We start from the raw sequence: 21,362 nt of genomic DNA, 5'->3' as shown, positions 1-21,362 counted from the left end.
CTAGTTGCGCTGAGTGGAGGGCTACTCTTCGTTGCGGTGCACAGCCTTCTCATTGCAGTGGATTCTCTTGTTGCGGAGCACGGACTCTAGGCATGCAGGTTTTAGTAGTTGCAGCATGCGGGCTCAGTAGTTGCGGCACGTGGGCCCTAGTGTACACGGACTTCAGGAGTCGTGGTGAGTGGGCTCAGTAGTTGTGGCTCACGGGCTTAGTTGCTCCGCAGCATGTGGGATCTTCCTGGACCAGGGATTGAACCTGTGTCCCGCGCATTGGCAGACAGATTCTTAACCACTGCGCCACCAGGGAAGTCCCTACAGTTTTTGGTTTGAGGGCCTGCACCATTTTACATTCCCACCAGTTATTCACAAGGATTCCAATTTCTCCACATCCTAGTCAACAGCTGCTATCTTCTGTGTTTTGTTTATTTTTATAATAGCCGTCCCAGTGGATGTGGTAGTATCTCATTGTGGGTTTTATTTGCATTTCTCTAATGTTAATGATATAAAAGCACAGCTTCTCATGTGCTTATTGGATATCTGTATTTCTTCTCTGGAGAAATGTCTATTCAAGTCCTTTGCCCATTTTTAAATTGGGTTGTTTGGGTTTTTTGATGAGTTGTGGGAGTTCTTTATATATTCTGGATGTTAACCCCTTATCAGAGATATGATTTACATGATATAAACATTCTTAAATGATACTCTAATTTTAAAAGGGCTATGGGGGTGGGGGTGGGGGGGTGATGAACTGGGAGATTGAGATTGACATATATACACTAATATGTATAAAATAGATAACTAATAAGAACCTGCTGTACAAAAAATAAATAAATAAAATAAAATTCAACAACAACCAAAAAAGGGCTATAGGGGACTTACTTCCCTGGCACTCCAGTGGTTAAGACTCTGTGCTCCCAATGCAGGGGGCATAGGTTCGATACCTGGTTGGGGAACTAAGATCCCGCATGCCACACAGTATAGCCTAAAAAATAAATAAATAAAAGGAAAAAAAATAAAAATAAAAAATAAATAAAAAGGGCTACAAAAGGGTGGATGCATTACAATAACATTTTTTATAAAACAAAAATGAAACACTCATAAGGAAAAAGATTGGAATAATATACATCAGAATGTAATTAATTATTACCTCTGGTTGATAACAAGAATGATTTTTATTTTATTGTTTTTTCTTTCTATACTTCCAAGTTTTATGCATCAAACATGTATTATTTTTATAATTAGGTAAATTGTCATAAAAGTTATTGTTATTATTGATATTAAAGGTAGAGTCCCAGTAAATTTTTTAAAAGAAAGCTGTTGTTTTCACCATAGTTAAAACAATATTTATTGAGGGTCTCCTATGCACCAGGTACTACTCTCAAAATTTCTGGTTGGGACTTTCCTGGTGGCTCGCTGGGTAAGAATCCGCCTGCCAGTGCAGGGGACACAGGTTCGAGCCTTGGTCCAGGAAGATCCCACATGCCACAGAGCAACTAAGCCCGTGTGCCACAACTACTGAAGCCTGCACACCTAGAGCCTGTGCTCCGCAACAAGAGAAGCCACTGCAATGAGAAGCCCACGCACCACAACGAAGAGTAGCCCCCGCTCGCCACAACTACAGAAAGCCCACGTGCAGAAATGAAGACCCAATGAAGCCAGAGATAAATAAATAAATTTATTTATTTAAAAAAAATCTGGTCTAGTAGACAAGCAACAGGCAACACAGTATAGGGTGGATGAGCTCTGATGGGAAAACCCAGTATGCACAAAGGAACCAGAGGGGGTTGCCTCACCCTCTGGCCAAATCTGAACAATTTAAGAATTAAAACAAATAATTACAGTTCTGAATTATGATCCACTCTGTAAAATAAGAATCAATCCTTTGGAAAAAAAAAAAGAATCAATCCTTTGAGTCCATACTGATAACAAATAAACAAAATGAGATAAGGAAAAGCTCTTTACAACAGAATGCCAACTAAATAAATGGAGATGGAATGACTGATTTAGAAAAATCAGGGAATTCCCTGGCGGTCCAGTGGTTAGGACTCAGTGCTTTCGTTATGGTGGCCCTGGGTTCAATCCCTGGTTGGGGAACTAAGATCCCACAGTCAAAAAAAAAAAATCATCATTTCACGCCCATGATAGTAATGATTGATTTAGGCAAGAATAGTAAATGGACGCTAGAATCTGTGGGTCCAAACTTGATAAGAAACAGGATTTTAGATCACTTTAAAGTATCTCCCCACAAATTGCTTACTAATTACAAAAGAAAAAAAAGGTAACTTCACAGTTGAGAAACATGATGGATACAACAAATAATGAGACAAACTGGCATCATGGGCCTTTTGATGTGATGTACTAAGAAGGAAACGTCACTTCTCTGGTATTGTTGCCAAAAACGCATAATCTAAGTCTAATTATGAGGAAATTAGGGACATTCTACAAAATAAATGGCCTGTACTCTTCAAAAATGTCAGTGTTATGAAAGATTTAAAAGTCTGGTGGGAGGGTGGTGGGATGAATTGGGAGATTGGAATTGACATGTATACACTAATATGTATAAAATAGATAACTAATAAGAACCTGCTGTATAAAAAAAATAAATAAAATTTAAAATAAATAAATAAATAAATAAATAAAAGTCTGAGAAACTGCTCCAGATTAGAGACTAAAGAGACATAAATATTAAATGCCCTGCATGATCCTGAATTGGATTCTAGTCCAGAAAACAAATTAAATAAAGGACACTATTGGGACAATTGGTGAAATCGGAATAGAATGTGAACATAGTATTGAATCACTGTTAAATTTTGATGATTTTCTTGTTTCTGATTTTCTGGTTATGTAAACCAATATCCATGTTTTTAGGAAATACACACTTAAGTATTTGTGGGTAAAGGGACATGACGTCTGCAAATTACTCTCAAACAGTTCAGAAAAAATAATGTATGTCTTACATACATGGAGACAAAAGCAAAAATGTGATGAAATGTTAATAATTGGTATAATTGGTGAGTTACAGGATTTAGGTATACTGGAATTTTTTATAGTATTCTTGGGACTTCTGTAAATTTGAAATTATGAAAAACAAAATTTAAATATCACCATTCAAAAAAATAAAATAATAAAAAAATCACCATTTAATCCTATCTCCACCATATATTTACAGATGTAATCTTGGATAAACCATGAAATCTTCCAAACTTCCAGAAAGTAGCTATTAATACCACCACGGGGTCATTCTTCAATGGTAGACTGATTTACTAAATAAAAGAAGAGCTTGGTGCAAATGTAGAGGGGAAAGAGGGCCTGGGGTACCTCCCTTCTGGACCCCCAAGGTTCCCAAATTAAAGCGGGTGGAGCTTGCAGAAAGACGTGGCAAGGAGCACTCCGTGGAGGCTCGAGAGCAAGGGTGTCAGCAGGACTGGGCACACCTGAGCGGGCTCCGACCTAAGTCAATCAGAGCGCGGGTATTTGAGGAAGTGCCTCCTAGGCCTCACCCTCATTCTCTCCAGACTTTCCCATCCTGTGCCGGCTCTCCCTCCTCTAGCTAATCGTGGACCTGAAGCTCCAGCACCTAGACTTCTGGGCCAGCCTCCATGGCCAGGTCCCGGGATTGCTGGACTGGGACATGGGGAACGAGTGCTTTCTGGCCTTCACCACTACGCACCTGCCCTTAGCGGAACAAAACCGTGAGTGTCTGAGAGGGGGATCGTGGGGGATGGGCGCGCCGCGGAGGGTCGGAGGCTCGTGGGCGCGCAGGGCCGGAAGCTCCCCAGCCTTTGACTTGCTCGCCACTCGCCCCCGCGAGCCCCGTGACTATGTTGCGTTTGGGGCCCCGCGCCCCCTTTGCTGAGCCCCGGAGCTCCCACCCCGCCCCCACTTTTTCCGAGGGGCAATGGAGTCCCCGCCTCGACGGAAAGCCCAGGGAGGGAAGCGGTCCTGCCTGAACACGGCCTTTCAATCCTACCCCATCCGCCCCGGCTAAATCCCAGAACTTTCTAGGCCTCTTCTCGGCCTTTTCTCCGTGGCGCCTACGCCATCAGGGCACACTACGTGTTCGTTCATCTTTCCCTTAAAATCTTTTTAAAATCGGTTTTGTTCATGGCTGTATCCCCACCTCTTAATACATTGTCTGACATCTAGAGGTGCTCAATATTTGCTGAATGGATAGTTGACCGCTGTCTTTTAAAAACTTTTTTTGTTTGGTCCTCAAGTGTTGAGATTTGAGGTAATCACCTCCTACATTCATGGTACATGATTGCCATCTGTTTGGGCAAAGTACTTGGATTAACTCATTCAATCCCCACCCACTTTTGTCACCTCCCACACTCTCAAGTATCTACCCTAATCCATTTAATGTCTTTAGATAGGTAGGTGTATCTTTGAAAACTGTTTAGCATTATTTTGCTTTTATAGGTGACCTTAATTTACATAAACTCATTGCTTTTTTTCCCCTCATTCAAATTGTTTTTGAGAGTTATTTCGGTTGCTAAATGCAAATCTGGTTCATCATTTCTTTTTTTTTTTTTTTTTGCGGTACACAGGCCTCTCACTGTTGTGGCCTCTCCCGCTGCGGAGCACAGGCTCTGGACGCGCAGGCTCAGCGGCCATGGCTGATGGGCCCAGCCGCTCCGCGGCATGTGGGATCTTCCCGGACTGGGGCACGAACCCGTGTCCCCTGCATCGGCAGGCGGACTCCCAACCACTGCGCCACCAGGGAAGCCCTGGTTCATCATTTCTGATTGCTGTGTGGTATTCTATCATCTGCATACATTACTTTTTGCATTTTAATTCTCCTTACTGATGGAGACAAAACTCCATTGGAACTCTTTGCCACCATAAGTAATGCTGACGAACATTCTTGTATCTTCACTGATTCAAGAAATATTTATTGAGCACCTCCAATTTGCCAGGCACTGTTCTGGACACTCATGTGATACATCATGAACAAAACAGACAAGTCTTCATGGAGCTGACATTCTCCTGGGGCCACACAGGCAATCCACATAAAAATAAATAAATAGATAGATAGATAGATAGATACATAGTATGTTATAAGGTGATAACTGAGATGGGGGGAAAAGGACATGGTAAGAGGGCTCAGGAATGGGGGCTGGGAGGTGGTGGCAGCTACAGTTTTAAATAGGGTTGGTCTTCATTGGGAACATAGTATATGAGCAGAGCAGAGTTGAAGGAGGTGAGATAGTGAGCCAGAGGATACTTAGAGGGAAAGCTTCCCAGGCAGAATAAATAGCCAGTGTAGAAACCCTCAGGAATATGCCTGGAGGAACCGGTAAAGAGGCCAGTGAAGCTGGATCAAAGTAAATAAAGAGGAGAGTTCAGAGGGTGTGGGTCGTGGAGCGGAGATCAGGAAGAGCCGTCTTCCCCTTTGAGGGTGTTAGGGTTGACTCCAAGTAAGATGCAGCATGGTTGAAAGGTTTCGAACAGAGGAGTAACATGATCGCCAGCTTAGTGAGTGACCTGTGCCACTGCATAGTGTGCCTATACTTGGTTTACCGTCCTGCTATCACTGTCTTAAGATTTTTAATAATTTTTGAACAAGGAGGCCCACATTTTCCTTTTGCACTGGGCCCTGCAAATTATGTAGCTGATCCTGAATGATCTATAGTCTGAAAAGATCACTGTGGCTGCTGGGTTGAGGGTACGTTGTAAATGTAGAGCGACTGGGAAGCCAGGAGACTAGTTAGGAGGCTACTGTAGTAATCCAGACAAGAGCTGATGGCAGACTGCACCACCAGGGTGGTGGCAGAGGATGTGGTGAGAAGGTAGAACCAGGTGGATTCGCTTGATGGATTGGATGTGTGGTGTAAAAAAGAGAGATGAGAGGATGACTCCTCCAGAGTTTTTGGCTGATCAAGTGCAAGGATGGAGTTGTCTTGTAGTGAGATGGGGTAAGCTCCTGATAGGATATTTAGGGAGGAAAATCAGGAGTTCTGTTCTGAACATGCTGAGTTTGAGATATTTTTTAGATATCCAAGTAGAAATGTTGAGTAAGCTGGTGGATACAGAAGTCTGCAATTCTGGACAGAGGTATGCAGATATAAATTTTGAGAGTCTTTGGTACATGCCTGGCATTTAAGGGGTGAGAATAGAGAAGAACCAAGGATGAGCCCTGGGGGGCATTCCATTCTAAAGAGATTGGAGAGGAGATAAACCAAAAAAAAAAACAAAAAAACTGAGGAAATGACCATTAAGAATCAAAACTGGTATTGTGGTTTCCTGGAAACCAAGTGAAGAAAGTGTTTCAAAGAAGGAGTGGTCACAGGACAGGAACACTGCTGTGAGAGGTCAGGTCAGAGGTGGGCTGACTATTGGATTTAGCAAAGCAGAGCCTTGATTATATGGTTTTGGTGGACTGCAGCCTTGATCATAGTGGTTTTGGTGGAGTGGTGGAGAAGAAAGACTGATTGGCAAGGGTTTAAGTGTGGAAGGGGGAGGAAGTGGAGACAAAGTATAGGCAATTCTTTCTAGTTCTTCCTCAAAGGAAAGCAAAAATATGGAGTAGTGGCCTGGCACAGAAAGTGGGGACAAAAGAAGTTCTTGTTTTTAATAAGATGAGAGAATTAACAGCATATTTGAATGATGATAATGGTCCAGAGACAGAAATTTATAACAGAAAAGAGAGGAGACAGGAATTCCCTGGCCGTCCAATGATTAGGACTTGGTGTTTTCACTGCTCCCTGGTTAGGAAACTAAGATCCCACAAGCCTCCCGAGGCCAAAATAAATTTCAAACACTGTCCTTGAGGAGGTGTGGGGCCACGTGTGTCAGAGCAGGGGAGGGAGATGGACAGAGGCACTATCCTTTGATCCCACTGAGATCACCCATCTGTTGATCCCATCACCCTTTCCCGGCTCTCAAAGAGCAGAGTTAGAGAAGATGTCCTCTCTGTAACTGACCTGGAATCCCCCAAACAGGCTCACTCTCTTGCATACACCGATGACTCCTTTGGCTCTCTATGGCTTTGGAACACTTGCTTGGCCAAACCACAACCCTGATTAAATCCAGCTCTACCAAACAAGTGCTCCAAAGCCATAGATCAATGGATTGGGGTTATCAGTTGGTATCAAAAGAGATGGCTGGAAAGAGGAGGTGGTGCATTTTTACCTGGTGCAAAAATGAGGTTATGGAGAGGTTGCAGTTATTGGCTTAGGTTATGACAGTGAGGACTGTCTACATTAGGATGGAAGGCAGAATTTTGGGAGGAGAAGAGTTCAAGAAACTAGAGGCCAGGTTATTAGGATAATCATCTATGTATCTATTGAAACAGCCAAGATTTAAGGCAGGAGTAGCACTAGTGACAGTGAGCCAGGAACTAAATTCCTCTAAATGAGGGGGAGTGGCCGAGAATTTGGTAGATGATGGTAGCAATGAAAATTAGTATATAAATTCTTCTATTAACTTGAATAGACACACCCAGGATTAGACAGTAAATTGTAGTGCTGCCTGATTATTCTTCACCAGCACCAGTTGCTATTCAGATGTAATAAAGGATCCTATTTCACTGCATCTTTGCCAACACTTGGTATTACCTCTTTTTATAATTCTTGTCAGTTTGATGTAAAGTATTATATCATTCTTTTATTGTGTTCCTATTACTAGTAAGGCTGAGCATCTTCAGGTAGCCCCTCCTTCTGAATACTGATTTGTATCTTACCCATGTATAGATTTGTCTTAGCCTTTTATTTTTTGATTTGTAGGAGCTGTCTATCAGAGAATTGAGAGTTCTGGAAATGATTTTTTTTCTGGTTTATTATCTATTGATTTTTTTTCCCCTCGTGAGTTTTACTGTGCAGAACCTTTCAATCTTTATGTGTTATAATATCTGCATTAAATGTATAGGTTAATTTGAGGATAATTGGCATCTTTATAGTATGTATTATATGTCTTTGTTTATTGAAGTCTTTTAGGTCCTTAAGTAGTAGGTACATCTTTTTCACATAAAGGTCCATTCTTTGATGAGTTAACCCCTAGATACATTATAACTTTGGTTGCTATTGTGAACAGCACCTTTTTGAAAAAAAGATTTTTTATTTTCCAGTTTCTTAATGCTGGTATAGAGGAACAGTGGTGATTAGTATGTTGGTCTTATATCCAGCAAACTTGCTGGACTCTTATTGGTTCTAATAATTTATATATCGATTTTGTATGGTTTTCTTTTAGTCTATGTTTTTTTCTGTACATAATTATAGTTTTGCCTTTTTCTTTCTTATATCTCTTACTACTTTTTCCTTTTTAGAATACTGTGTTGAACATTAATGATGTAATGGGCATCCTTTCTAATTACTGAGTTCTCTAATAAGTATATCATCATTTTCCAGACAAAAACCTAGATTCATCTGTAATATGATGACACTCATAGGAACAATGAGGGGGACAAAAGCCAGCTTTATGTCGAGCAGCTAGCTCTAATATGTACCTGATTTACTCTGAGCCCACCATGTATTCATTCATCCAGTTAAGTTGAGCTCCTCCCATATGCCAGGCAGTGAAGGAGACAGACCTGGAGATAGACACTAAGCAGGTAGTTACAATAAAATGTGTGCTACGGGAGTGTTTGGACAGGTAGTCAGAGAAGGCCTTCTTTAGAAAGATGTTTAAACAAAGACCTGATGGGTGAGTAGCAATTAACTAGGCAAGCAGGTAGAGGGATGAGTGTTTCCAGCAAAGGGAACAGCTTAAGGGAAGGCAGAGGATCTAGATGTGGTCTGTTGGAGATGGGTGGAGAGCCTGGGAGGAATGACTCAACACTGATGAGGAGCCAGGGCCTTGTAGACTATCTCAGGAATTTAGATTTGGCCTAAAGGCCAAAGGTTTTACACTGAAGGGTGGCATGATTGGATTAACATTTTGGGAAGATCACTCAAACTGCAATACGGTAAGTTAAAGAAAAGAAGATAAACAGACCTTTTAGGTTACAGGCTTGGACTAACTAGGATGGTAGAACTTGGTGATTGATTGGGTGTGGCTGTACGGGAAAGAGGAGTCAAGAATGATTTCCACTCACGGACACAGAAAACAAACTTATGGTGAACAAAGGGGAAGTGGGGGGGGGCGTGGGGGGATAAATTAGGAGTTTGGGATTAACAGATACACACTACTGTACATAAAATAGATAACCAACAAGGGCCTACTGTAGAGCACAGGGAACTATGTTCAATATCTTGTAATAACCTACAATGGAAAAGAATCTGAAAAAGAATCTGTGTATATATATGCTTGTGTGTGTGTGTGTGTATAAAACTGAATCACTTTGCTGTACACCTGAAATGAACACATTGTAAATCAACTATACTTCAATTAAAAAATGGAGAAAAAAAAAAAGGAATGATTTCCAAGTATGTAGCCTGGACAGCTGGTTAGATGGTGCCATATGCTGAAACAAGGAATGCAGGAGCAAGAGCAGGAAAATGGAGTTGAGTTTTAGAAATGTTCAAAATGCCTGTGGGTTATCCCATGGGCAGTTCTAGTTACGGGCTAGCAGAGAAGTCTGGGCTAGAGATAAAGATTTGTAAGCCTTGAATTTATAGATGGTGACTGACTAAAGTAACAGGCAGTAATGAGATGGTTTAGGGGCCGTACTGTGGGGTGAGAAGAGAAGAATGCAGAGGAGAATGAAAAGGTCAGAGAGGTAAGGGGAAACCAGTAGAATATGGCATCATAACTTCCCAGGCAGGGCCCATAGCCATCTCCCAGGGAAGCTTCAAGGGGCCAAAATGAAAATCCTAGGATGTTTTGACTCTCTTCTTTTCTTTTTGCTAGTTGCCAGATATAAACTCCGAATAGTTGAGCCACCAAAACTACCTCTGGAAAAAAAACCCAACCCTGACAAAGATGGTGAGTGGATGGGAGTGAGTTCTCTGACACGGCCCTGTGGCTTGGGCGGGACATCCAAAGCCCATGACCTATGGCCCGCAATCTCTTTTTTCTCTGCACAGGTCCAGATTTCGAGCCCAACCTGTGGATGTGGGTAGACCCCAACATCGTGTTCCCTCCTGGAAAGCTGGAGGTCCCAGAACCCAGTAAGGGGAAGAATCTGACAAGCATAGTCCCTTCCCCTCAGCCACCCCCAAAAGAAGATGACTTTGCCAAATGCCCACAGGCCACAGTGGTGGAGTCGCCATCACTTTCTGGAGACCAGTATCCCCCTCGGAAGCGGTTTGCCTCTTCCCCCAGCAACTGGGAGGTAGGGATTTCTGGGCTGTGGGTTGGACTTGGGATGTAGGCAGAGTGGGCACAGGGATGATGCAGCAGAGAGTTCTGTTTTCTTAGGGTTAACGAAGGGTTAATGGGTTCAGAAATTAGCTGTGCCCCTGGGTTGGGGAGAAGCCCAGATGGTGGCCCTAGACCACCACCCCTTCCTGCCACTGCACCCCTGGAGTAGAGGCCGTGGAGTCAGGACCAGTTCCTACTCTGTGCTCCTCTAGCTCACAGAAGAGGAGGAGGCTGAGGACCAGGATGACAGCTCCTCTGTGGCTCTCCGGTCCCCACACAAAAGGGCCCCCCTCCAGAGTCGGAGGCTTCGGCAAGCCAACAGCCAGGAGGGGGCGCTGTGGTCCCGGCCCCCTCTCAATTACTTCCACCTAATTGCACTGGCATTAAGAAACAGTTCCCCCTGTGGCCTCAACGTGCAACAGATCTACAGTTTCACTCGGTATGTCCCGGGGGCCCTGTGAGGAGGGCGAAGGGAGGGGGCAGGGCCCTGCTCAGATACCTTCCAGGCCCTGAGCTGCTGCTTCAGTTCCCCCATCTGGGTCTGAGAGGATACTTCTCCTTTCCCAGGCACTGGTTCTGGGTTGCCCCCGGCTGTGTGTCCACACCTCACATAGACAGGAAGATAGCCACCCCACCCCCTTTCACATCTAAGAAACTCCAACCTCTTTATACCTTAGTTCCTTAACATATAAAATCACCCGGGTCATAAATTCTCCCATCTTCCCTCTCAAGAACACCCAGTATAAAATCTGGTTTCCCCAACAGTTTCTCACATGCTTTCCCTTTGGACTGAACTGCCTGGCACAGCCTGTTCCCCAAGGACCCGGGGAAGCCGGGCTGAGAAGGGATTTACATTGAGCTTTGAGAGTCGGGTACCCATGAGTATGACGAGTTTCTCGGACCTTTTCCCTCTATTATCAGAAGAGTCGCAAAGTATTAATCCTCAAGAGGCGTCCTCCTTGACCAGGATTCCTCTGACAGGACCTTGTTGGCCTGATTTCTGCTCTGTTCCTGTTGCAAGTCAAACTCCTGAGCCTTCGGAGGGAGGGAGGAAAGCGAGCCAGGGAGTGGGGGCAGTGAACTGGGTCTATAAGGTGAGGCTCTGCACAAGCACTGCAGCAGGTGGAGGTCTGACACATGCTTAGGCGGCAGAGTGCGTCGTGGGCCAGCTTGCCCTTCTCCGACGACGTGAGAGAAGGGCTGAGGCTCCTGGCCCCGGGGGAGAACATTCTCCAGGGTAAGGCATCTCCCAGAGAGACCACACCTCTCCTTACCATTCCTCCCTATCTGCAGACAACATTTCCCCTTTTTCCGGACGGCTCCCGAAGGCTGGAAGAATACCGTGCGTCACAATCTCTGTTTCCGAGACAGCTTTGAGAAAGTGCCGGTCAGCATGCAGGGTGGTGCCAGCACACGGCCCCGATCCTGCCTCTGGAAGTTGACCGACGAGGGACACCGCCGCTTTGCAGAGGAGGCCCGCGCCTTGGCCTCCACTAAGCTGGAAACTATCCAACAGTGCATGAGCCAGCCAGGTGTGAGGCCTCGTCACACGTGGGGCTGAGGGGAGGGGCCCTGAAGATCCTGACCCAAGGCCGAGTGTGCAGGGAAGGAGCCAGGGTCACACGGGCAGGAGGGGGTGGCACCTACTGTAGGAAGGGGAGAGGACAGCAGTGTTCCGAGACCCTGGGGTGGCGCCTGCCTCAGGGGTCCCCCCACGCACAAGCACGGCACCTGAGGTGCTGGGAGTTGATGGAGAAACAGCTAAGGTGCAGCTGGCCCTACTCACAGCCCCGCAGCCTGGGGAAATGGTAACCACACAGTGTGAGAAGCATGGTATAAGAGGTTCTCCGCAAAGGGGGCTTTTTCTTCTCCTGGAGACCAGGTGGCATTTGGGCCTTGAGAGAGGAAAAGTAGATCATTTGCCGTGAGAGAGCTTTCCAGGCTTAGGGAACAGCATCTGCAAACGACACATAGATCCCTTTGACTTCTTTCCTTACAGATGTGATGCCTTCCCTCTTCGACCTTTAGTTCCACAAACCATCTGTCAGCCCATGCCTTATTAAAGTTATCTGCAGCACCCTGGTGTGTGCGTGGTCTGAGGATGGGGCAGGGGTGGGGGCGGAGGCGAGCTCTGAGGTTGGAACTGGGATGCCCTCAGAGCTGATGGGTGGGCAAGTTGCCTGGTGCACAGCAAAGGGAGCCCATACTCTTCTTTCTTCAAAGGAAGAAAACACTCAACCCTCTTTAGGGTCCCATTTTTCTTGGGAGACGCTAGCAAAAAGCAGCCAGGCCCGCAAAAGGCCCCCCCAAACCACCAGCCACTCACAGGAGTGCATGTAATCAGCTGGGGACAGTGAGGAGAGGCCTAGGGAAACTCATCACCTGTGGAACAGTTGAAGGAAAGACCCTTATAGGAGGCCACGAAGGAGCAGTGAGAAAGGTGAAAGGCAAGAATTTCTTGACAAAAGGAGTAGCCAGACTTAAGTCTCATTTCCCCCATTTAAGCATTGGGGGTGAGGGGTGGGAACTCAGAGCTGAGAGGCATGGCCCTTCCATACTTCCGGTTTCAGTAGAAACCAGAGCACTTGTCCTTAGAGGCTGCAGATCACAGCTGGGCTGCTGTGGCTTCCTTGGTTGCAGTAGACCGTGTCCAGGGCAAGGCCAGCTGCCAGCCTCAGACCTGAGGGATAGGGAGAAGCCAGGGGGACAAGTAAGGAAGGAACGAGATTTAGAGCTGTGTCGGGATGCCACGGACATTCCCACAGTGCTTGAAGTTCCTGCTGGCTTTCCCACAGGGCTGAGATGACCCTTCTCATTCCCTCTCCTGCTCTTCCCTCACCCCACAACAGGCCTGTACAGAAACATGGCTCCAGCCTCAGACACTGTCCCAGGGGACTGGGCATCACTACTCCCCAGAGGTAGCAGTGGCTGGTGCGTGAGTCTCAAGAAGGGCACTGGCTCTCAGCTCTGATGTAGCTGCTTGCTGCTCCTGCGTCCTCGTTCTAGAAGAACCTGCCTCAGGCAGCCACTTTCTCTTTAAGCTTGAGTGTCTTGATCAGGAAAATGAGTTGATGATGGCTCTTTCTTTTTTTTAATTTTTTAAATTTTTGGACACACAGCATGGCATGTGGGATCTTAGCTCCCCTACCAGGGATTGAACCCGCACCCCCTGCAGTGGAAGCGTGGAGTCTTAACCACTGGACCACCAGGGAAGTCCCTGATGGCCCTTTCTTAGTACTGTACCAGCATGGAGATGGGGGGGATGGAGTAGGGTGCTTCATACCAAACCTGGCTCCCGATTCTAAATAAATGGTAGCTGTTTCTTTGCTTCTTGTGATGTCCAGTTAGGACCCGCCTCCTTCCTCCAGGATGCTGGTGGGCTAGTAATGGCCTGGATTTACTTTCAGCACGTGGCAGCTCTCAGTGGGAGCCAGGACCTCGCTCCTTCTCTGACTCCCCGCTCTGCTCCCGCTCAGCAGATCACCTGTCATCTCTCACTGTATCTTCTTTAGCACAGTTTTCTTAACATTTCTAAACTTCAGTTTCTTTTGCATGCAAATTGGGGATAATAAAAGTACACACTGGGCTTCCCTGGTGGCGCAGTGGTTGAGAGTCTGCCTGCCGATGCAGGGGACGTGGGTTCGTGCCCCGGTCTGGGAAGATCCCACATGCCGCGGAGCGGCTGGGCCCGTGAGCCATGGCCGCTGAGCCTGCGCATCTGGAGCCTGTGCTCCGCAACGGGAGAGGCCGCAACAGTGAGAGGCCCGCGTACCGCAAAAAAAAAAAAAAAAAAAAAAAAAGTACACACAGGTTTGATTTGGGAACTAAATAGGACAATGGAAGGTGTGTAGTCCTGTGTCTGGCATATTAACATTGAGTGCTTACAGTTGGACCAGACATCATTCTAAGTGCATTTGCAGGTTTAATCCATATAGAGGCCTTAAGGAGTAGGTACTGTTATTCTTCTCAGGTAGTTGAGTGTGATAGCTATTTAAGGAGTTGCCTTCATTTCTGTCCACTTATTCAGCCCTTAATCCCTTGCAGTCTATAGCACTATAAAATCAGACTGCCTCCTCCCTAGTCTCTGAAACATGGTATTCCTGAAAAGCATGGCCCATGCCCTATCTGACCAAAATCTTTACCTTTGAAGAAAGGCCCCGGTTCATCTGCTTGGTTGGCACGTTTTTGGTAACAGACATGCAGCCTTGCCCTGGTCACCTGTCCATCACCACAACCACATCTGCTCTACCCACTCCAGCTTTGCATTCATTCTGGAATATGCACCAAAAGCGGCTCTAGGCCAGGGGCTCTCACTGGCCCTATGGTTGCCGCAAGGATGTGGGGGATTGGCAGGCCCAGGAGTGTCAAGTGTCAGTGCAGGAGGCAGTGTCTCACTTTAAAGAGCTGAGCCTCATACCGAAGGCCATTGAGACTGAGCTGAGCCAAGAACCTAACCCGGCTTTACACCTAAGCAGAAAGTATTTGTTGTGTTGTTTTATTATATACTGAATTTTCCAGGAGTGCAACTCTTATGTAAAGTGAAGGAAGACTCTACGTTTTTTAGTTTGGAAGTTTTCTCAGAGTTGTTTGCCATTTCGGAAAATCACTTCACTGACAGCAAAGCTGCTCTGGTATTTAACTCACCAATACCACATGCCTGTATTGGTCTGTTTGTATTTGTTGTAATCATCGGGATTCTACATGTATAAACAAATATTTAGCTATTTCAAGGTAGCCAATATACAGAAAAAAGTATTTTCAGGACTGTCCTGGTGGCACAGTGGTTAAGACTCTGCACTCCCAATGCAGGGGGCCTGGGTTCGATCCCTGGTTAGGGAACTAGATCCCACATGCCTGCTGCAACTAAGGAGCCGGCGAGCCACAACTAAGACCTGGTGCAAATGAATTAATTAATAAATTAAAAAATCAGAATAGCTCTATATCCATTTTTAAAAAGGTATTTTCAATAATCATTTGAATGACATCTCTTTAAGCTATTCACAATAAGTATCTACAAATTTTTAACCGTCTCATATTTTCAAATATAGTTTATTGGACTTCCCTGGTGGCGCAGTGGTTAAGAATCCACCTGCCAATGCAGGGGACATGGGTTTGAGCCCTGGTCTGGGAAGATCCCACATGCCACGGAGCAACTAAGCCCGTGTGCCACAACTACTGAGCCTGCACACTATAGCCCACGAGCCACAACTACTGAAGCCTGCGTGCCACAACTGCTGAAGCCTGCATGCCTAAAGCCTGTGCTCCGCAACAAGAGAAGCCACCTCAATGAGAAGCCCACGCACCGCAACGAAGAGTAGCCCCCGCTCGATGCAACCAGAGCCACGTGCAGCAACGAAGACCTGACACAGCCAAAAATAAATAAATAAATTTATAAAAAAGAATATATATATAGTTTATCCATTAGAATACATTTTTATACATTTCTCTCCCTTTATGTTTCTGTTGTATTACCGTTAGAGCATTACAGTTTGATTTTTTTTTAATTGTATGTGTAGGTAGGTTATTTTATCAGTAAGGTTCATTTCAGGGTGGTAAAGACGGCCTTACAGAGTATTTGCTCCATTCCTAGGGTGTTAAGGCTGATGAAGTAGAAAACCACCAAACCAAGCAACGTATAAGATATAGTCCCTGTCCCAGAGGCGCTCACCCTCAGTGACCTTGGCAACCAGTGAGGACAATACAATGGAATAAGTCCCGTTCATGTCCAAACCCCAGAGCCTAGCAGGAGGCCCATTAGGTAGTAAGAATGCTCTGTTTGCTGGGACTTGTCACTAGTAACTTCCCTAACAGGCAGATTCCTTGTTCTCTGGAAGCACAGAGAAGAGGGCAATTAGCGTGAGAGGAACTGGGGAAGACTTCTCACAGGAGACGTTAGCACGGGGTCTTTTTTCCAGGTCTGGAAAACAACAGCTAGCTCTTCTCCGGAAGTGATGTCCCCTGCATTGGCAAGCGGATTCTTAAGCACTGTGCCACCAGGGAAGTCCAACTCCCTTTTATTTTTAAAATGATGCTTAGTCACTCATTGAAAGTGGCTTGGAAGGGGGAAACATGGAAGCAGGAAGGCCTGTAGGGAGGTGACTGCAGAATCCAGGTGGCAGTAGAAGTGGAAAGAAGCAGCCTGATTTGATGCTATAGCTTGGAGGCAGAATCAACACGGCAACGGTCCTGACTAGATGCAGGAGGAGAAAATAATGACTCTGAGGTTTTTGGTTTGAATAACTGGATGAATGAGGAGGGGAAGCCTGTGTAGGAGCAGCAGGTTTGACCAGTTTTGTGTTTAGAATGTGTGAGACATCAGGGTGGTTACATCAAGTTGATCACTGTTGTAAGTCTGGAGTTCAGAAGATAAGCCTGAGCTGAAGACGTAAATACATTTGAGAGTCAGGGGGATATAGACAGCATTTAAATCATACTCAAAGTACTGGTGTAGAAAGATATTCATAATACATTTTTAGGGCTTAAAAAAACAAACAGTAGCAGAACAGTATGTTCGATATGATTCCAAAGGTGACAGAAACTATGTTTATATATATACAAGTATGTTGTCTACGCACAGAAGATGTCTTAAAGAAAACAGGTATCAGACAGTAATAGTTATCTTTGGGGATTGGCGGGTGGCAAAAAGATATGGAGGCCAATCCATTTTTATTTATTTTTAAAATATTTATTGGGCTTCCCTGGTGGCGCAGTGGTTGAGAGTCCACCTGCCGATGCAGGGGACACGGGTTCGTGCCCCGGTCTGGGAAGATCCCACATGCTGTGGAGCAGCTGGGCCCGTGAGCCATGGCCGCTGAGCCTGCGCATCTGGAGCCTGTGCTCCGCAGCGGGAGAGGCCACAGCAGTGAGAAGCCCGCGTACCGCAAAAAAAAAAAAAAAAAAAAAAAAATTTATTTGGCTGTGCTGGGTCTTAGTTGCAGCACGCAGGATCTTTAGATGCGGCATGCGGACTCTTAGTTGCAGCATGTGGGATATAGTTCCCTGACCAGAGATCGAACCTGGGCCCCAGGCATTGGGAGTACAGAGTCTTAGCCACTGGACCGCCAAGGAAGTCCCCCTTTTTATTTATAGCTTCGGCACAGGTTTTTTTTTTCTTTTTTAATAAGAAATCACTTTTTAGAATTTTTAAATAAATAAGGCTATCCACTAGCCTGTTTTGTAGTTTGATACTCTAATTGTTAGGGAACCACTGACTGATACCACCCACCTTGGCCAGGCACAATGATAACCACTCGCATGAGTTGTCTCACAACAGGAGTTCCCAGTAAGGAACATGGTGCTGCCACGAAAACTAACCAGGAGAATCTGGGAGGGGCCAAAAGGAGGGAGGAGACGCCAGCCCATAATATTGTCCTACCAACCTCTCAGAATCCTTTGCACTGGAATCCATCTTGGCTGAGAGATGCATGCGCCACCAGGAAGGACCCTGAGTCCGACCAAATATAGGCTAAGAAAGATGATTGGCCAGAGACAACCCTGAAAACTAACCCCATTACCATGAAACCTGAGACTGCGAGCCACATGGCAGAGCAGTTCTCCTGGGTTCCCTTACCCTGCTGCTCTCCACCCGGGTGCCCCTTCCCAATAAAGTCTTTTGCTTCGTCAGCACATGTATCTCCTCAGACAATTCATTTTCGAGTGTTAGACAAGAGCCCACTCTTGGGCCCTGGAAGGGGTCCCCCTTCCTGCAACATAATTAGAAGGCTGTTAGCTGCAAGCTTCTGAGGCTCCTTCCCAGCACAGACCCCCACCCCATGGGCATGTTAACACCAGGGTGCCTGGAGTTTTGATGATTTAACTTAATTTGACAAATATTCATAGAAGGTCCCTTTCTGCTAGTTCTACTGAGTCAGGTATGATCAAGACACAGTCCCCGCACTTGAAGAGCTTTTTAACTACTGGGTTTTCAACTGACTACGAAACAAAACAACAAGAGGATGAGCAAAGGACCTTGGAGTTGAAAATTTAATTCTGCAGGATCCACTCTGGCAGGCTTCACAAAAGGGGTGACATTTCATTCATTCAATTATGAACTGATCTAAGAGCTTATGAATAGATTGAGAGCTTACCATGTTCCAGACAAAGTCACCAGCCTTGTGGAAATTCCATTCTAGTTCATATTTCAGAGCCCTATATAATAGAAAGAATTTATCAGGCAGAGCTGGAAAGAAGTAAATTCTAGGCAGAGGGGACCAAGGGCTGGAGATGCTAAAGTGCATAGGAGCAACAGAACTGCAGGAATATTGCCTGGAGGAGGGTGGCGGAGGGAAGGGTGGAGTGTGGGACACAAGACTGAAAAGGAGGTTAGGAAACTTAGTGTAAAATTCATGTTGCGAAATTTAGATATTTCCTGAAGGCAACTTAGAGACATTAACCAGGAAAGTCATTTTAGAGACTACCTTAAGACCAGCGTGTGGAGGATAAATGGAGCTGAAATACACCAGACACTTGGAAACCAGTCAGAAAGATTTTACATGAATCTAAGCAAGAAAGGTAGGGAATTGAAATAAGGTATGGTCTATGAGTATAAAAGGTGGAGAACAGATTTTAGACATCTCAGAAATCCAGTAAGACAGCTTGCACAGGGTGGATGTGGGGACTAAGTGAAAGGGAGAATCAAAGATAACTTACCGCAGGGACTTCCCTGGTGGCGCAGTGGTTAAGAATCTGCCTGACAATGCAGGGGACACCGATTCGAGTCCTTCCCTGGTCCGGGAGATCCCACAGGCCGCGGAGCAACAAAGCCCATGCGCCACAACTACTGAGCCTGCACTCTAGAGCCCATGAGCCACAATTAGTGAAGCCCGTGCACCTAGAGCCCATGCTCCGCAACAAGAGAAGCCACCGCAATGAGAAGCCCGCACACCGCAACAAAGAGTAGCCCCTGCTCGCCGCAACTAGAGAAAGCCTGCACACAGAAACGAAGACCCAACATAGCCATAAATAAATAAATAAATAAATAAATAAATAAAAAGATAACTTACCCCAAAACTCCAGGCTTTAGTTTAGCGGTATCATTCACTGGGAGGATGAAAACAGGGGATGACCTGAAGAGGAAGAAATTGAGTTCCATTCACACAGTCTAGTTCAGATGGCAGCTGAATGAATACTCAGTAATGGAAGACTTTAGGGAAACAGTTTCAAAAGCCAAATTGCAGAGGGCTGAAAAGTTAGGAGTTTAAGCAGATGGTAATAGCAGCTTTGGGACAAATGACGGAAACAGATGGGATGGCTAGGGTGTGACGGAATGAGAGGTCTTGGTAGGTCAAGTGAAGTAATATGTTGCCATGAGAGTGTGGCGGAAGTATTCCCGGGATCCAGTGGGTAAAGCGAAGTCAAGAGGACCTAAGACCTAGACCAGCGATTCTCAAACTTGACTGAGCATCAGAATCACCTGAAGGGCTCATTCAACCACAGAGTGCTGGGACCCACTCCGGAGTTTCCTATTCAGTAGGTCTGGGGTGGGGCCCAAGAATTTGCATTTCTAACAAGCTCCCAGATGCTGATGCTGCTGACTTGGAGGACACACTTTAAAGGTTTTTAAATTTTTTTTTTTTTTTTTTTTTGCGGTACGCGGGCCCCTCACTGTTGTGGCCTCTCCCGTTGCGGAGCACAGGCTCTGGACCTGCAGGCTCAGCGGCCATGGCTCATGGGCCCAGCCGCTCCGCGGCATGTGGGATCTTCCCGGACCAGGGCACGAACCCGTGTCCCCTGCATCGGCAGGCGGACTCTCAACCACTGCGCCACCAGGGAAGCCCCAAAAGGTTTTTAAATTTTTAAACCTGGCCTAGAGCAAAGCATTTAGTAGCTGGCAGATGATGAATAATTTTCCAAGTGAATGGATAAGAGTACTCATATTCAGGAATGGAGGTCTCCCTGCGGTTAAAGACCAGATGGAAGGTAAGTCCACATGGGAGGATGGAAGACGATGGTCAGAGAAGAACTTCAGAGTTTGAATTCAGAGAAGGAGCAATTTTTGGTGGACAAGGTCCAGGATTACCCCTGCCAGGGGAGTGATGAGAGGTCAAGGAACTGAGAACTGCAAGGTCATCAAAATGGATCACATCTGGCAAAGGCCTGAGTCTAAAGGGAAGCTCCATCAGGAAGTCAAGATCTGAAGGGGAGTCTGGCTACTTTCTGGGTCTGAATTATGTAGAGCTGACTGGATATGCCCACAGACATTGTAACCCATCCAGGTTAATGCACCAATACAGGTAACAAATGTAAGGGAAGCCGGGGACTCTGTGCCAGCTCTGTTTGCACATCCAATAAGTTAAGGTGTGGGCCAGGCCCCAGGCTTTTTGGAGGGAGTTCTAGGGTGGAGATCACAGTCTGGGGATTTCAGCCCTGGGAGGGAGCAATTCACCTTAGGTGCTAAGAGAGCAGGACAGACAGGAAGGCTGTTGACTCTGGGAGAAGTGGCTTGTAGAGAATAAAGTTCCACTAGTTTAGCACGTTTACAGATTAAACACGTCTGCTAACCCTCAGCAATGACTCTGCACCCTTTATAGCTTTTCCGTTTACAGCTTTACAGGAGCAACGTTCAGATCACCCCTGTGGGGTATGAGCGTTATCAGGTCTTAGATTAGGCCTTCAGCTTGTGTTCCCTACAGCCTGCTGGCAATGCCTCTGCCGCTTTATACCTGTGTAACCTTCCACAAACTTACCTCCTCCTTCACGCCTCAGTTTCCCGCTTGTAAAATGCCAGTAATAACAGGACACCACACAGGGTTATTCTGAAGATTACCTGAGGTAGTTAAGGTAAAGCTCTGGACCCCCACTGAACCCCCTATAAATACTAGTTACGATTTGTTAAATTGTCTCTACGGGTCCTTGTCAGTGACCAGATACGTGCGCGGTCCCCCCTAACTGTTGCGTGCGCTCCTTCCCCTCACCTTTTCCAGCCAGACTGCATTTGGCGGTACTGGCGACAAGCTGGGTTTGTGCGCAATGAGGGTTCCCGGAGAAAAACCCGCGCAACCGTAGTAGGACTTGCAGTGGCGCCTGCCGGCCGCTGGGGGCCGCGGGGGCCGCTGGGGCCGCTGGGTTCGCCCCGCCCCTGAGGGGTCAGAGGTCACCGGACGGCGAAGGAGCGGCTGCGCGTCGCAGAT

The 21,362-nt window shown here is 46.1% G+C and overlaps 1 protein-coding gene and 1 long non-coding RNA gene across 2 annotated transcripts; one reads left to right on the top strand and one right to left on the bottom strand.

The window, feature by feature from the left end:
• Positions 1-2,132: 2,132 nt before the first annotated feature.
• On the top strand, positions 2,133-12,310 carry FOXR1 (forkhead box R1; the record flags this gene model as incomplete). The annotated part of the gene is made up of 9 exons (XM_081240650.1): positions 2,133-2,183; positions 3,333-3,464; positions 3,545-3,733; positions 8,812-8,896; positions 9,781-9,855; positions 9,957-10,204; positions 10,446-10,672; positions 11,527-11,765; positions 12,233-12,310. The coding sequence occupies 9 exons, from the start codon at positions 2,133-2,135 to the stop codon at positions 12,259-12,261; spliced, it is 1,275 nt and encodes a 424-aa protein (XP_081096776.1). The 3' UTR covers positions 12,262-12,310.
• A 472-nt stretch (positions 12,311-12,782) lies between these two features.
• Positions 12,783-21,227, bottom strand: LOC308619576. Its single transcript, XR_014016209.1, has 4 exons — positions 21,147-21,227; positions 19,236-19,298; positions 18,321-18,381; positions 12,783-12,913 (listed from the first exon to the last, which is right to left on the bottom strand). It is a non-coding gene; the product is annotated as an uncharacterized lncRNA (long non-coding RNA).
• Positions 21,228-21,362: the final 135 nt, after the last annotated feature.

This window comes from Mesoplodon bidens (assembly GCF_964165515.1).
Source record: "Mesoplodon bidens genome assembly, chromosome: 7".
Lineage (NCBI taxonomy): Eukaryota > Metazoa > Chordata > Mammalia > Artiodactyla > Ziphiidae > Mesoplodon > Mesoplodon bidens.
This window is presented reverse-complemented; position numbering and strand designations above follow the sequence as displayed.